Source organism: Erinaceus europaeus, chromosome 9 (assembly GCF_950295315.1).
Source record: "Erinaceus europaeus chromosome 9, mEriEur2.1, whole genome shotgun sequence".
Lineage (NCBI taxonomy): Eukaryota > Metazoa > Chordata > Mammalia > Eulipotyphla > Erinaceidae > Erinaceus > Erinaceus europaeus.
In genome coordinates, this window is record NC_080170.1 from 29,837,136 (window position 1) to 29,851,907 (window position 14,772).

The 14,772-nt window shown below is 36.6% G+C and overlaps 1 protein-coding gene across 3 annotated transcripts in view; it reads left to right on the forward strand.

Annotated features, from left to right (window-relative positions):
- Window positions 1-14,772, forward strand: part of ATR (ATR serine/threonine kinase) — a 92,719-nt gene that overhangs the window by 19,099 nt on the left and 58,848 nt on the right. For all 3 annotated transcript variants that reach the window (XM_007524067.2, XM_060197562.1, XM_060197561.1), the window contains exons 13-19: window positions 15-186; window positions 2,141-2,311; window positions 4,787-4,981; window positions 5,959-6,144; window positions 9,377-9,469; window positions 10,712-10,842; window positions 13,253-13,396. In XM_007524067.2, coding sequence (XP_007524129.2) covers window positions 15-186; window positions 2,141-2,311; window positions 4,787-4,981; window positions 5,959-6,144; window positions 9,377-9,469; window positions 10,712-10,842; window positions 13,253-13,396 — 1,092 coding nt within the window. The remainder of the gene's footprint in view (window positions 1-14; window positions 187-2,140; window positions 2,312-4,786; window positions 4,982-5,958; window positions 6,145-9,376; window positions 9,470-10,711; window positions 10,843-13,252; window positions 13,397-14,772) is intronic.

Consider the following 14,772-nt stretch of genomic DNA (forward strand, 5'->3'; position numbering starts at 1 on the left):
GTTTTTAATTTAAGGGCAGCAAAAGGTGATTTGGTTTCTTTTGCACTCTTGCACTTATTGCACTGTTTATTATCCAAGTCAGCATCTGTCTCCGGAGCAGCATACACAGAAATTAGAGCTTTGGTTGCAGCTAAAAGTGTTAAACTGCAAAACTTTTTCAGTCAATATAAGAAGCCCATATGTCAGGTGAGAGTCATCATTGGTTTTGACTAGGAACTCGCAATAATTTGCAATGTTTGTATTATATTTCTTGCTTTGAAAGATATAATTTAAAAAATGTGTTCTGCTTATTTAAGAAAATTTAATTCTGCTAATTTTATGTTCTGCTAATTTTACATTTTAGTATCTTGGCATGAAATAGATTATAAATTAGAGGGAAAGTTTATTGTATAATTGTAGTTGAATTATTTTTGCTCTATTAGTCTATTAAAAGGTAACTTTTACTTTTTAATCTCTAGTAGTGATAACCATTTTTTTTCCTTTCCATTATTGATAATGCACTTCTTAAAAAAGAATTGATGCAGTTTTTTAAGAAAAAGATTATAATCTTATGTATTTATTGGATAGAGATAGAGAGAAATCGAGAAGGATAAGGGAGCTAGAAAGACACCTCTAGCACTGCTAGTGTAGCTTCCCCCACTGCAGGTGGAGATCAGTGGCTTGAGCTTGGGTTCTTGTGCAGGGTAATACCACTTAGATCCCGATTCACTTCTTAGCTGAAAAATCAGAACATGTTAATTTGTCATATGTTAGTTATATAGTCATTAAACAAGATATTCTAGTTTCTTCCCTTTTGTTTTTAGTGCCTGCTGGAGCCTGGGTGACTTTACTGCTCTCAGCAGCCATTCTGTTTTGTTTTACTTTGTTTTCCTTCAACTCCATGTAATAGGAGATAGAGTTGGGGGAGAGAGAGAGAGACAGAAAGAGATACATCAGAGTATCATGCCACCATGCATTGAGTTTACCCCTGGTGTTCACAGGTGTTGCTGGGGGCTCAAACCTAGCTTCTTGTACGTGGTAAAGTACGTGTCTCTCCTCCTCAGGTTTCTAAGCTTAATTACTTTATCTGTAAAAGAGAATTATGATATAATTTGCTTCATTAAGGTTGTTATAAAAATTGAATGAGCTAGTGACCTGTGAGGTGGCACAAAGACTAAAAGTATTAGACCCGAGATCATGGCGTCCTGATTTTCATCCCCAGCGTCACACGTGACAGAATGATGCTCTGGTTCTCTTTCTCCCTTTATCCTTCCCTCCCTTGCTAATAGATAAATTTTTTTTTTAAATATATTTTTAAAATTTTTTATTTTATTTTATTTTATTTATTCCTTTTGTTGCCCTTGTTGTTTTGTTGTTGTAGTTATTATTGATGTCGTTGTTGTTGGATAGGACAGAGAGAAATGGAGAGAGGAGGGAAAGACAGAGAGGGGGAGAGAAAGACAGACACCTGCAGACCTGCTTCACCACCTGTGAAGGGACCTGCCTGCAGGTGGGGAGCCGGGGGCTCGAACCGGGATCCTGACGCCGGTCCTTGAGCTTAGCGCCACCTGCGCTTAACCCGCTGCGCTACAGCCCGACTCCCGATAGATTTTTAATTATTAAAAAAATTAGGGCAGGTTAGATCACATATGGTTATGCAAAGAGTCTCTCATGCCTGAGGTTCCAAAGTTTCAGTTTCAATCACCTGTACCACCAGACCTGAGCAGTGCTCTGGTTCTCCCAGAGGGATAAAGAATAGGGAACCTTCCAGTGGAGGGGAAAGGATATGGAACTCTGGTGCTGGGAATTCTATGGAATTCTTATCCCACAGTCTTGTCAATCATTATTAAATCATTAATTTAAAAAAAAAACTAATTTAGGTAATGTACTAAGAACACTGTTTAATACTATCCCTTGTGTTATTTTCTTCTGTCAAACAGAAAGAACTTACTCTCTGTCTGCACTTAATGTCAAATATTAAAAAAAGAAATTTAAAAGTATTGATTTAATAGTAGTTCACAAGATTATAAAATTGCAGGGATATAGTTCCACACTGCACCCACCACCACAGTTCTGTGCTCCCCCAATATTATCCCTTGTGTTAGCTTAAAAAGTACAAGTAAAGTCTTCTTGTGTGATAACTAACATTGTTTTACTCTAGTTTTTGGTAGAGTCGCTCCATTCCAGTCAGATGACAGCCCTTCATAGTGTTTCTTGTCAGAATGCTGAGATGCAAAAACAAGATGTGGCTCACCAGAGGGAAATGGCTTTAAATACCTTGTCTGAAATTGCCAATGTTTTTGATTTTCCTGACCTTAACCGTTTCCTTACTGTAAGTTGCAAGTTGACTTAATTTGGGGTTTCAATTCAGTATGTTGTTTATTCCATTCTGAAAGGTGTTTGAGGGGGTTGGGCGGTAGTGCAGCGGCCTAAGTGCACATGGCGTGACGCGCAAAGACCAGCGTAAGGATCTTGATTTGAGCCCTCAGCTCCCTACCTGTGAAGCAGGGGAGTCACTTCACAAGTGGTGAAGCAGGTCTGCAGGTGTCTATCTTTCTCTCCTCCTCTCTTGATTTCTCTCTGTCCTATCCAACAACAATGACATCAGTAGCAACATAATAATAATAACCACAACAATGATTAAAAAAAACAAGGGCAACAAAAGGAAAAAAGTAGCCTTCAGGAGCAGTGGATTCATGGTACAGGCACTAGAAATAACCCTGGAGGCAAAAACAAAAAAAGTGTTTAAATAAAATATATTGGGAGTTGGGCAGTAGCGCACGTGGTGCAAAGCGCTAGGGCCATAAGGATCCCGGTTCAAGCCGCGGCTCCCCACCTGCAGGGGAGTTGCCTCACATTGGTGAAGCAGGTTTGCAGGTGTCTGTCTTTCTCTCCCCTTCTCTGTCTTCCCTTCCTCTCACCATTTCTGTCTGTCCTATCTAACAACGATGACATCAGTAACAATAATGACTACAACAACAATAAAAAGACAACAAGGGCAACAAAAAGGAAAATAAATAAATAAAATTAAAAAATATATATATATATCAAGTATATTGAGGAGCATTACAAACCCTAGATTTTTCAACTTGACATAATTTCTTTAGATGTGACAACATCATATATAATACTTGTTATTCTATGAATCTTATACTATATGATTAACTGTGTTGAAAGGTTATTAGCAATTAATTAATGCTAGTTCAGTTGACTGACCCTCATATCTTAAATGCTGTGATAGATTCCATTGGTAGTACAAAGTGTACTATAGTCATTTCTACCCCTGAGGAGTTGGAGTAGTGTATAGTACAAAACTAATGAAATAGATGTCCTGTGAATTCAAATGACAGAATTTGCCATATGGAGTAGTTTGAAAAGCCTTTGAGCAGTCATTAGACTGATGTTGTAATAATGGATAGAATTCATAATCTTCTTACCTTTTCTCAAAGGCAAAGTTTATCATTATTTTTAGTAATTAGAAGTAATTGATACAGAATTTCTCCTACAAGATTGTTGCATTTTAACACACTTAACTTACAAATTAGTTGTATTCTGGAAGGTAATATGACAATATAGAAAAGACTACAAAGATAGTTTTATCTTTTCTATTCTAGGAGGCAAAATGCCTCTGTTTGCAGTGTTTTATAAGTGACAACTAAAACTCTGAGATGAAATTAAATGTTTAATACTGAAATGATAGAGAATTATATACCTTAACATTTTATGAATACTTTGTAGAAACTACTCTATAATGTTCCAGTAGTCTTAAAGGATTAACATTAAGTTGAAAGGCATAGCATAAGACACAAAGTATATCTCTGGGGACAGAATCAGAGTTTTTCTCACTGTCATATCCCCATTGTTAAGATAGTAACTGATAATAGTTCACTGGATACAGGCTGAATGAATAAAAGACCAACCATTTTATATTTCTAATTTTGTATATACTTTATGAATAAAATGTTAAAGAAATAAAGTTAGAATAGATGTGTAGCTATATTGGAATGGTGGGTGTGTTTAAAAGATTTTTGTTAACATTGTAGCATAAACTACTGGATTTAAAAACTTAAATTATACTTATGACGACTTTTGCTTAAAATTGTCCAAATAATACATTAGATCTGCAATCTCTGCCTTAAGAGCCTGACTTATTTTGACAAGCACTAATAGGAAATTTTTTTTACATATATATATATGTTTATATTTTTTCTTTTTGTCTGCTTCCCCCTCTACATTATAAACTCAGTGCCATTGGTGATCTTGCCTATTTTTCTACTACCATTCCTGGCCAATAAAATAACTTGTTGAATAAATAAATGATAAATCTGAATTCAGATAGAATCAAGTGTTGACTCCAGATTTGTGTTGCATTTTTTTTTATTTTTTTATTTATTTAATTTATTTTTTTTCCCTTTTGTTGCCCTTGTTGTTTTATTGTTGTAGTTATTATTGTTGTTGTTGTTGTTGGATAGGACAGAGAGAAATGGAGAGAGGAGGAGAGAAAGATAGACACCTGCAGAGCTGCTTCACCGCCTGTGAAGTGACTCCCCTGCAGGTGGGGAGCCGGGGTTCAAACCGGGACCCTTATGCCGGTCTTTGTGCTTTGCGCCACCTACGCTTAGCCTGCTGTACTATAGCCCGACTCCCTTGTGTTGCGTTTTTTAAAAACTTTTATTTGTTTATTGGATAGAGTGTGCTATTTCCTGGCCCCCTTGTGTTGCATTTTAAAGTACTTTTGCATAAAACTTAAGTGAATGTTTTGCCACCTGGATAAATGTTCTTCTTGATAATTGTACTTCTTTTTCAGAGGACATTGCAAGTTCTGCTACCTGACCTTGCTGCCAAAGCAAGCCCTGCAGCTTCTGCTCTCATCCGGACTTTAGGAAAACAATTAAACGTCAATCGTAGAGAGATTTTAATAAATAACTTCAAGTATATTTTTTCTCACTTGGTGTGTTCTTGTTCCAAGGATGAATTAGAACGTGCCCTTCACTATCTGAAGGTAGTTGAATAGCTGTATGTATTTTACTCTTTGCTTTAAGTTAGCATTATAAGAAAGCTGTTGTAATTCTTTATTCCCTTTTGTTGACCTTGTTTTCTTATTGTTGTTGTAGTTATTGATGTCATCATTGTTGGATAGGACAGAGAGAAATGGAGAGAGGAGGGGAAGACAGAGAGGGGGAGAGAAAGACAGACCTGCTTCACCACCTGTGAAGCGACTCCCCTGCAGGTGGGGAGCTAGAGGCTTCAACTGGGATCCTTATGCTGGTCCTTGTGCTTGGCACCACCTGTGCTTAACCTGCTGTGCTACCGCCTGACTCCCATTGTTGTATTTCTTTTATGAAGAAGAGTAGATAGTTTAAAATCTATTCCAGAGTAATATAAATTCAACTTTTTTTGTTGTTGTTGTTGTTGTTTAAAGATAGGACAGAGAAAGATAGGAGGAGAAAGAGAAAGAGCCAAACATCACTCTGGTACATGTGTTGCCAGGGATTAAACTCAGAACCTCAGTCTTGAGAGTCCAATGCTTTATCTACTGTGCCATCTCCCAGACCACTCTAATGCCTCTTAAAAGTTCTATTAGTGGGACTACGTGGTGGCACACCTACTGGAGTGCATACACTACTATGTATGAGGACTTGGGTTCAAGCCCCCAGTCCCTACCTGTAGAGGGGAAGCTTTATAGGTGGTAGAACAGTGTTGCAGGTATTCTGTCTACCCTCTCCTTCCATTTCTTTGTATAAGAGAAAAGGGAGGGAGGGGAAGTGAGAGGGAGAGAATGAGAGAGAGAGAGAAGTGAACCACATGAGTAGTAGAATGTTTGAGCAGGTACTGAACTCCAAAGACAGCCCTGGTTGTAATGAATCTATTATTAAATCCATCAGATTGACCTAAAGCTCTTGCATTAAAATCAATATACTTATTTCTTGAATGTTAGTGTGGAAAAAATACTTTTTCTTATATATGTCTTTGCATTAGAATGAAACAGAAATTGAACTGGGAAGTCTGTTGAGACAGGATTTTCAAGGACTGCATAATGAATTGTTGCTACGAATTGGAGAACACTACCAACAGGTTTTCAATGGTTTGTCAATACTCGCCTCATTTGCATCTAGTGATGATCCTTATCAGGGCCCACGAGATATAACATCACCTGAATTAATGGTAAAGAATGTATTGTGAATATATATGTATTTTTTTAAAAAATCTTTATTTGTGTATTGGATAGAGACAGCCAGAAATTGAGAGGGGAAGAGATGATAGAGTGGGAGGGAGATAGAGAGACATACCTGCAAGACTGCTTCATTACTCTATGAAGCTGTCTCTGTACAGGTGGGGACTCGGGGCTTGAACCCCAGTCCTTGCACTTTGTAATGTGCACTCAACCAGGCCACCACTTGCCCCCCCCCCTTGTATATATTTTTTGCTTGTCTATCCCCCCTTTTTATGTCTTAATTATGAAGTTGGAGAAACTTTTAAAAATTATTATTTTTTTAAAGATCTACTTTTTTTTTTTTTTTTTGCCTCCAGGGTTATTGCTGGGTCTCGGTGCCTGCACTATGAAACCACTGCTCCTGGAGGCCATTTTCCTCCCTTTTGTTGTCCTTGTTTATCGTTGTTGTCGTTGTTGGATACAACAGAGAGAAATCAAGAGGACAGGAAGACAGAGGGGGGAGAGAAAGATAGACACCTGCAGACCTACATCTCCGCTTGTGAAGCGACTCCCCTGCAGGTGGGGAGCCAGGAGCTTGAACTAGGATTGCTGGTCCTTGTGCTTTGTACCATGTGCACCTAACCCGCTGCTCAACCCCTTAAATTATTTTTTTAATAGTTTTGCGCTTAACCCGCTGCTCAGCCCCCTTAAATTATTTTTCAATAGTTTCCAAATGCTAGAAACTTAATTAATTATAAATTGACTTTTATTTTGAAAAGTTTACTAATTAAAATCGCAAGGTCAAACATATTAGGTTTGAAAAATGAATTTTCAAATTATTGTTCTTGAAAAAAATCATTTAGTTTATAGTGTAATTGTTGACACAGGGGTGAAATTTCTCATCTCACCATAATAGATGTCTACAAAATACTCTCACTCCCTGCTTAGGTCCTTCATCATCATGACTTTATTTTTCACAGAATGAAAATATTTTCCTTTAAAAATTTTTCACTGTAGATTTCAGTAAAATATTGAAATAGAATATGTGGGGTGAAGAGATAGCATAATGGTTATATAAAAATCTTTCATGTGTAAGGCTTCAAAGGTCTCAGGTTCAGTTTCCAGCACTGCCATAAGCCAGAGCTGAGCAGTACAGTGTTCTGGTATATATAAAAAAGAAAAGAAAAGAAAAGAAAAGAAAAGAAAAGAAAAGAAAAGGAAAGGAAAGGAAAGGAAAGGAAAGGAAAGAAAGAAAGAAAGAAACAGAATATGTAACTTCCCCAGACTATCTCCTTTGATACCGCATACCAACTTTTATTAATTATTTTTACAATTTTTTTAGAATTATTTTTATTTTACAAAAGTATGAAATAGCCCTGTAAGTCATTTTGTTTTAATTAATGGTTTACAGTACAGTTGTTGACACATGGGTACAATTTCTCATCTCCTTGTGATAGGTGTTTATGAAACACTCTGACTCCCAACTTATGTCCTTTTCCACTACTGTGCACCAGGACCTCAGTGCCCTTTCTACCACCTCACTTCCCCTCCTTCCCCAGAGTCTTTTTTTGCTTTGGACACCATGCTCTGTCCAAGTTTTTCCTTCCTTCCTCCATTCATTCCTTCCTTCCTTCCTTCCTTCCTTCCTTCCTTCCTTTTTAATGTTTTTTATCTTTATTTATTTATTGGATAGAGATAGTCAGAAATTAAGAGGGATGGGGGAGATAGAGAGGGAGAGAGAGAGAGAGAGACTTGGAGCCCTGCTTCACCACTCACAAAGCTTTCCCCCTACATGCGGGTGCTGGGGCTCGAACCTGGGTCCTTGCACATTGTAACATGGGTGCTTAGCCAGGTGTGCCACTGCCTGGCCCCTTGTGTTTTCCCTTTCTTTTTTTTTTTAATTTTTAAAAAAATTATCTTTATTTATTTATTGGATAGAGACAGTCAGAAATTGAGAGGGAAGAATAGGGTGAGAGACAGAGAGACACCTGCAGCACTGCTTCACCACTTGTGAAGCTTTCCCCCTGCAGATGGGGACTGGGGGCTCGAACCTTGGTCCTTGTGCATTGTAACGTGTGCGCTCAACCAGGTGCGCCACCACCTGGCCTCCTCGTGTTTTCCCTTTTTTTTTTTTTTTAATTTATTTCTTTATTGGGGAATTAATGTTTTACATTCAACAGTAAATACAATAGTTTGTACATGCATAACATTCCCCAGTTTCCCATTTAACAATACAACCCCCACTATGTCATTTGTCATCCTTCATGGACCTGTATTCTTCCCACCCACCCATCCCAGAGTATTTTACTTTGGTGTGATATGCCAATTACATTTCAGGTTCTACTTGTGTTTTCATTTCTGATCTTGTTTTTCAACTTCTGCCTGAGAGTGAGATCATCCCATATTCATCCTTCTATTTTTGACTTATTTCACATAACATGAATTTTTCAAGGTCCATCCAGTGTTTTCCCTTTCTATCCTTATTTTCTTTTATTTCTTTTTTTCTTAAATTCCATCTATGAGTGAAATCATCTGTCTTGTCTGACTTAACAGGAGTACTTCATAACTTTATCAGTTCTATCTATATTTAAATCCATTGTTGAACTGCACAGAAGTTAAAAGATATTCTGTCCTATCCTTCCTGTCTTACATCTATATGTGAAATTTCTTGATTTTTTTTTTATCTGAACAAAATGAATGCTCAGACATACTGTGTTTTCTTTGATTGCCCAATTTTTTTTTCAAGAGTCTCAAAGCACTGTAAGAAAATATCTTGACTAGTGAGTGTTCCAGGAGGTTGCGCAGTGGATAAGGCATTGAGCTCGATTCCTGGCAGCACATGTACCAGAATGATATCTGATTCTTTCTCTCTCTCTTTCCTTCTCATTAATAAATAAACAAAATCTTAAAAAAAAAAAGAAAATATCTTGACTAAAAGAAAATACTTCTCATTCAACTCTGCTTACTATCTTTGTAAATTTTTCTCACATCAGAACTCCTGATTTTCTCATTATATGCTGCTTTTTTATTTTTGTCATGTGATTTTAAATCAGTTTCACTAATTTTTAAAAGAAATTATAGATGTGGAAAATATATGCTTTGAGAATATTTAATTCACCAACTGTTCATTTTCTCCAGTCTAATGTAGTTAGGTAAAATAGCCATGCTGTTATTTAACTAAATTACTGGTTTATTAAACTGGATTTGTATAAAATTAACATATTTGTTTTGCATGGTTTTTAGGCTGATTATTTGCAACCCAAGTTGTTAGGAATTTTGGCCTTTTTTAACATGCAGTTACTGAGCTCCAGCGTTGGCATTGAAGACAAGAAAATGGTAGGTGTGGCCTGGGAGTTGGGTAAGGTATTGGACCTCAAGCATGAGATCCCAAGTTCAATCACTGACAATGTATGTGCCAGAATGATACTCTGATTTTCCCCCTTACCTCCCCCCCTTAAATAAATCTCAGAAAATGATGGGTAGTTGTGACTGAGTTGTGAAGTATTAAGACAGAATTCATATAAAACATGTGGGAGACATGATTTCTACATCTAGCTATAAACAAAGATAAAATATCCAATATATGATATTCTGTATTCTTAAACAACTCATAAACTTTTGAGGAATCTAAAAAGAGAGATCATGTCATTATTATTTATAAAGGACAAAAATCAACCCAAACTAGCTTAAAGTAGTTTGTTGACTACCTAACTACAGTGAAAGGATAATATAACTACAGGTCTAACTTGATTTCTAGACACAGATGTTTTCAGGTGTAATCTCTTAGTTCTAATTCCCCTGAATTGTCACTATACTTAAGTGGCAGGTGATAGCTCTAGTAGCTTAAAGCTTATAGCATTATATCTATAAATAGCTCATTGGGAAACAAGCCAGCTATCCTGCCTAGCTCAAAGAAATATTGTATAATTAACTTAACTAGTCCAAATTGATCTGATCTGGGACATGGCCTCTGTGCTTTTGAAGGTCAAAAATGTTAATTTGTACAAAGTAATGCCAGTATTTGTTTTATTTTTAAATTTTGTTCTGTCACTTTGATTTTATGTGATACAATGAAGCTTTATTATGAGTGCTCTAACAGTTGGTCCTCACTCGAACTTTTTGTATTTGAATTAAGATAGAATTTTAGGTACTGATTCAATTTACTTTTTTGTTGCTTTCTACCTCATAGTCAATAAAATTATACTGGAAACCTGTGAATGGAGACTCTTAGCTTCATTCTTTACTCCCCTTCTTTTAATAACCTTAACTCAAAGAAAGCCATGATACAATATTAAATTGCAAATGTCAGTAACTGGTATTATTCTTTTGTTATCAACTGATACATTTAATTCCTCAGACAATTTATATCACATCTATGTGTAATCTTTCTTATTGTTATTCCAAGAGAGAGAATGATCTCAGTTTTAAGAAAGCTGAATTTGTGTTTTAAACTATAGTGAACTTGCCAGAAAGTAGATAGTATTCTGAGATCACGGTGGAATACACTGTCCTTAGGACTCATTTACTTTGGACAGCTTGCTTACAAGCATTATTTTAAAGTATTTTTATACTTCACAGGCCTTAAATAGTCTGATGGCTTTGATGAAATTGATGGGACCCAAACATGTCAGTTCTGTGAGGGTGAAGATGATGACAACACTGAGAACTGGCCTTAGATTTAAAGATGATTTTCCTGAATTGTGTTGCAGGTAAAAAAAAGCTGCTTGAGTTCATTAGATTATATAGTAGTACTAAATAGAATTCTTATCTCTTTGAAAGCAATTGGATTTAGACTGAGAATAATTAAGGTAGAAAGTCTGTGAGAGTCGGGTGGTAGCGCAGTGGGTTAAGCGCACGAGGCGCAAAGCACAAGAACTGGTGTGAAGATCCTGGTTCGAGCCCCTGGCTCCCCACTTGCAGGGGAGTCGCTTCACAGGCGGTGAAGCAGGTCTGCAGGTGTCTATCTTTCTTTCTCCCTCTCTGTCTTCCCCTCCTCTCTCCATTTCTCTTGGTCCTATCTAACAACGACGACATCAGTAATAACAACAACAATGGTAACTACAATAACAGTAAAACCAACAAGGGCAACAAAAAGGAAATAAATAAACAGATATCAAAAAAAAAAGTCTGTTTGTATTGAAAAAGAAACATATTTGCTTCTTTTAAAAATACTTTACTGTGTAAACTTTTGACATACTGGGAAATAGAAAAACAGTATAATGAATACCTGGCCTGCACCTGTTTCCCAGCCTCACCAACTATCAACATCATTAACCTTATTTAATTTGCCCATCTTCACTTTTGTGGTTTTGTTAGGAGTATGTTATTTGCCTCCAGGAGCCTTGTGTCTATACAATTCCACTGTCCCTCTGGACTTTGTTTTTTCTTTTTAATTTCAGTTAAAAAGAAATAGAAAATGAAAGACACTAGCATAGCTCCCCCATTTATGGGATTTGCCCTTGGTGCCATTTCTGGTGTTCAAACCTGGGTCAGCATAACAAACTTTATACTTTTAGGTGAGCTACCTCCTGAGAGTTAGGAATGCTTTAAAGAAAACCCTAGTATCACAAGTACATATATTGCAAATAATGCAGATTAATCAAATGGATAAGAGCATTTAAAAAGAATAACATTAATTAATTTATTAAGATAGTATTTTCAGTGCAGTTATTATGAATTTCTAATGATACTTAGCAAATTAATAGAATTTGCTGATATTATTTAAAACTCAGTGAATATTTAAGTTTTCACTATCTCAAAGATATATTCCCCCAAAATGTCAGTTTATTTGCACCAAAACTTAAATAAAATATGTTGAAAATTTGGCCAGTTGGCCCTTTATGTGTCTTTTTAAAACAGATTCGCATTCTTCATTTCCCTCCTCATGCTATTTTCAAACCATTGAGAGTCTGGCATGTAGAGTTTTTCTGTTTGCTGATTTATTTTCAATATTAATGTTAGCAGTAAAACTGTTGCATGTAGTTTTAGCTTATTGAAATTTCCTGTAGGGGGCCATGCAGTAGCACAGCCATTTAAGCGCATGTGGTGTAAGCAGACAAACTGGCTCAAGGATCCTGGTTCGAGCCCCCGGCTCGCTACCTGCAGGGGTGTCACTTCATGGGCGGTAAAGCAAATCTGTGGGTGTCTATCTTTCTCTCCCCCTCTCTGTTTTCCTGTCCTCTCTCTCGATTTCTCTCTGTCCTATCTAACAGTGACAACAGCAGTAACAATAATAACAAGGGCAACAAAAATGGCCTCCAGGAACAATGGATTGATAATGCAGATACCAAGCCCCAGAGAGAACCCTGGAGGCAAAAAAAAGAAATCTTCTGTTGTCCTTGGACTATAACTTTTCCGAGATATGCAGTCAGAATATTTTGTTTTAAAGTCATTTTAAGTTACTTTAAAGGTGAAACAATTCTTTTCTGTGTGCATGTCCCATCACTTTTAATATTCAGTTAGTTTTAGTTCACTTAAACATTTTAGAAGTTACTTTTTTCACCCACTTTAATTAACTTAAAGATCATGTAAAATACCTGCATTGACCAGGATTTCAGTTTGTTTAACAAATTTCACTCAAAATCTAACTTCCATTTCTGGTCCCTACAGGTATCAGTTTTTACGTTTTTTTAAATTAATTAATTATTTTACTTTATTTATTTATTTTTTAACCAAAGCACTGCTCAGCTCTGGCTTATGGTGGTATGGGGGATTGAACCTGGGATTTTAGAGCCTCAGGCATGAGTCTCTTTGCATAACATTATGCTATCTACCCCTGCCCTTTTTACTAATTTTTTATAACTCTCCTCCCTTCTTAGAGTAAGTGCTGGAGATTGAATTCAGGACCTCAGAAGTCTCAGATTCAGTCCCTTGCACCATCATAAGGCAGAGCTGAGCAGTGCTCTGGCGAAAGGAAGGAAGGAAGGAAAGAAGAGAGGGAGGGAGGGAGGAAGGAAGGAAGGAAGGAATCCTGTTAGAGTATGTAGTACTATTCTATTCCATCTGATTAACTGCTTTGTATCCTTCTTGCTTGTATCTGTCATTGTTTAGCTGATAACTCTTTGCTAGACCCTTATACATAATAAACAAATCATATCTTTTGTTTGTTTTATCATGTAGAGCTTGGGACTGCTTTGTTCGTTGTCTGGATCATGCTTACCTAGGTTCACTTCTCAGTCATGTAATAGTAGCTTTGCTACCTCTCATATATATCCAGCCTAAAGAAACTGCAGCTATATTTCACTACCTCATCATTGAAAACAGGTATTTCTTATCATTGAAATTAGTAATACAGATGTCAACTTTTAATTACTGTTTCCTTATGTTTCATAGTATTAGGATAACTTGGTAATTTGGGACTATTCATATTCTTTTCTATTTAAAGTCTACCAAAACCCAAAAAATAACTGATATGCTTTACATTAATACATAGTGAACTGGTTGTATTCCAGTTGTGGCACTGCTTCCTCTGGAATTATACTTAAAGCTTATTAGTGGGCCAGTAATTCGAAATTATGTCATAGTAGTTTTTTAAGAGGTGAGACTATATTTACTTTTCCTCACACTTAAAAGGCAGACAGTTGAATAGCTTGAGAATGGTTAGGAGAGATGTTGACTTTTTTTGCAATAGCTTACCAGGTTGAAACCCTGCTCTCTTTCTTTTTTTTTTTTTTTCCTTATTTAATGATGTTTGACAAGACCATAGGATAAGAGGGGTACAATTCCACATGGTTCCCACCACCAGAGTTCTGTATCCTACTCCCTCCTTTGAAAGCTCTCCTATTCTTCATCCCTCTGGGAGTATGGACCCAGGATCATTATGGTGCAGAAGATTGAAAGTCTGGCATCTGTAGTTGGTTCTGTACTGGACACATGGGTGTTGGCATGTCCATCCAAACTCCCAACCTTGAAACCTTGTTCCTTTTATTAGCCTTCTTGCGCCATGTGTGCTTAAACTACTGCGCTACCACCCAACTCCCTTATTAGGCTTCTTCCTTACCTCCTTTCCTTTAAGTTTTTTTTAAAAGATTTTATTTATTGATTAATGAGAAATGATAGGAGAGAGAAAGAACCAGACATCACTCTGGTACATATGCTACCAGGGATTGAATTTAGGACCTCATGCTTGAGAGTCCAATGCCCTATCTACTGCGCCACCTCCCGGACCACCTTTCCCATAAATTTTTTTTAAATCACATTTCTTCATATTGTTTATATTTAAAAGCTCTTAGTCTGAATCTTTCTAACATATAGTGGTTCTCCATATCCTAATTGATCAGTTCTAACTTGCTTATCTTAACATTTGAGACTTTCTAAAATCTGGCCATTTCTTATTTCTTAATTCTCCCCCTCCGCCGCCAAAAAAAAATAATAATACACAGTGTGTAGGCAATCCAGATTGCTGCTCTAAGGACATATATCACTGCTTTCTCCCCCTTCCACCCCAGCTTCAGACCCCAACTTGGACTGGTTTGTCAGTCCTGAACAACTTCCTATATACATTTAACTACACACACATATATTTTGTACTTTGTGTTTATATTTGTAGTTATAGTTCTTTTGCTTCTGAAAAGTTAGCATTTAAGTACTATTTTTTCATGAAATGAAAAATGATCCATATGTGTCATTCTAATAACTGC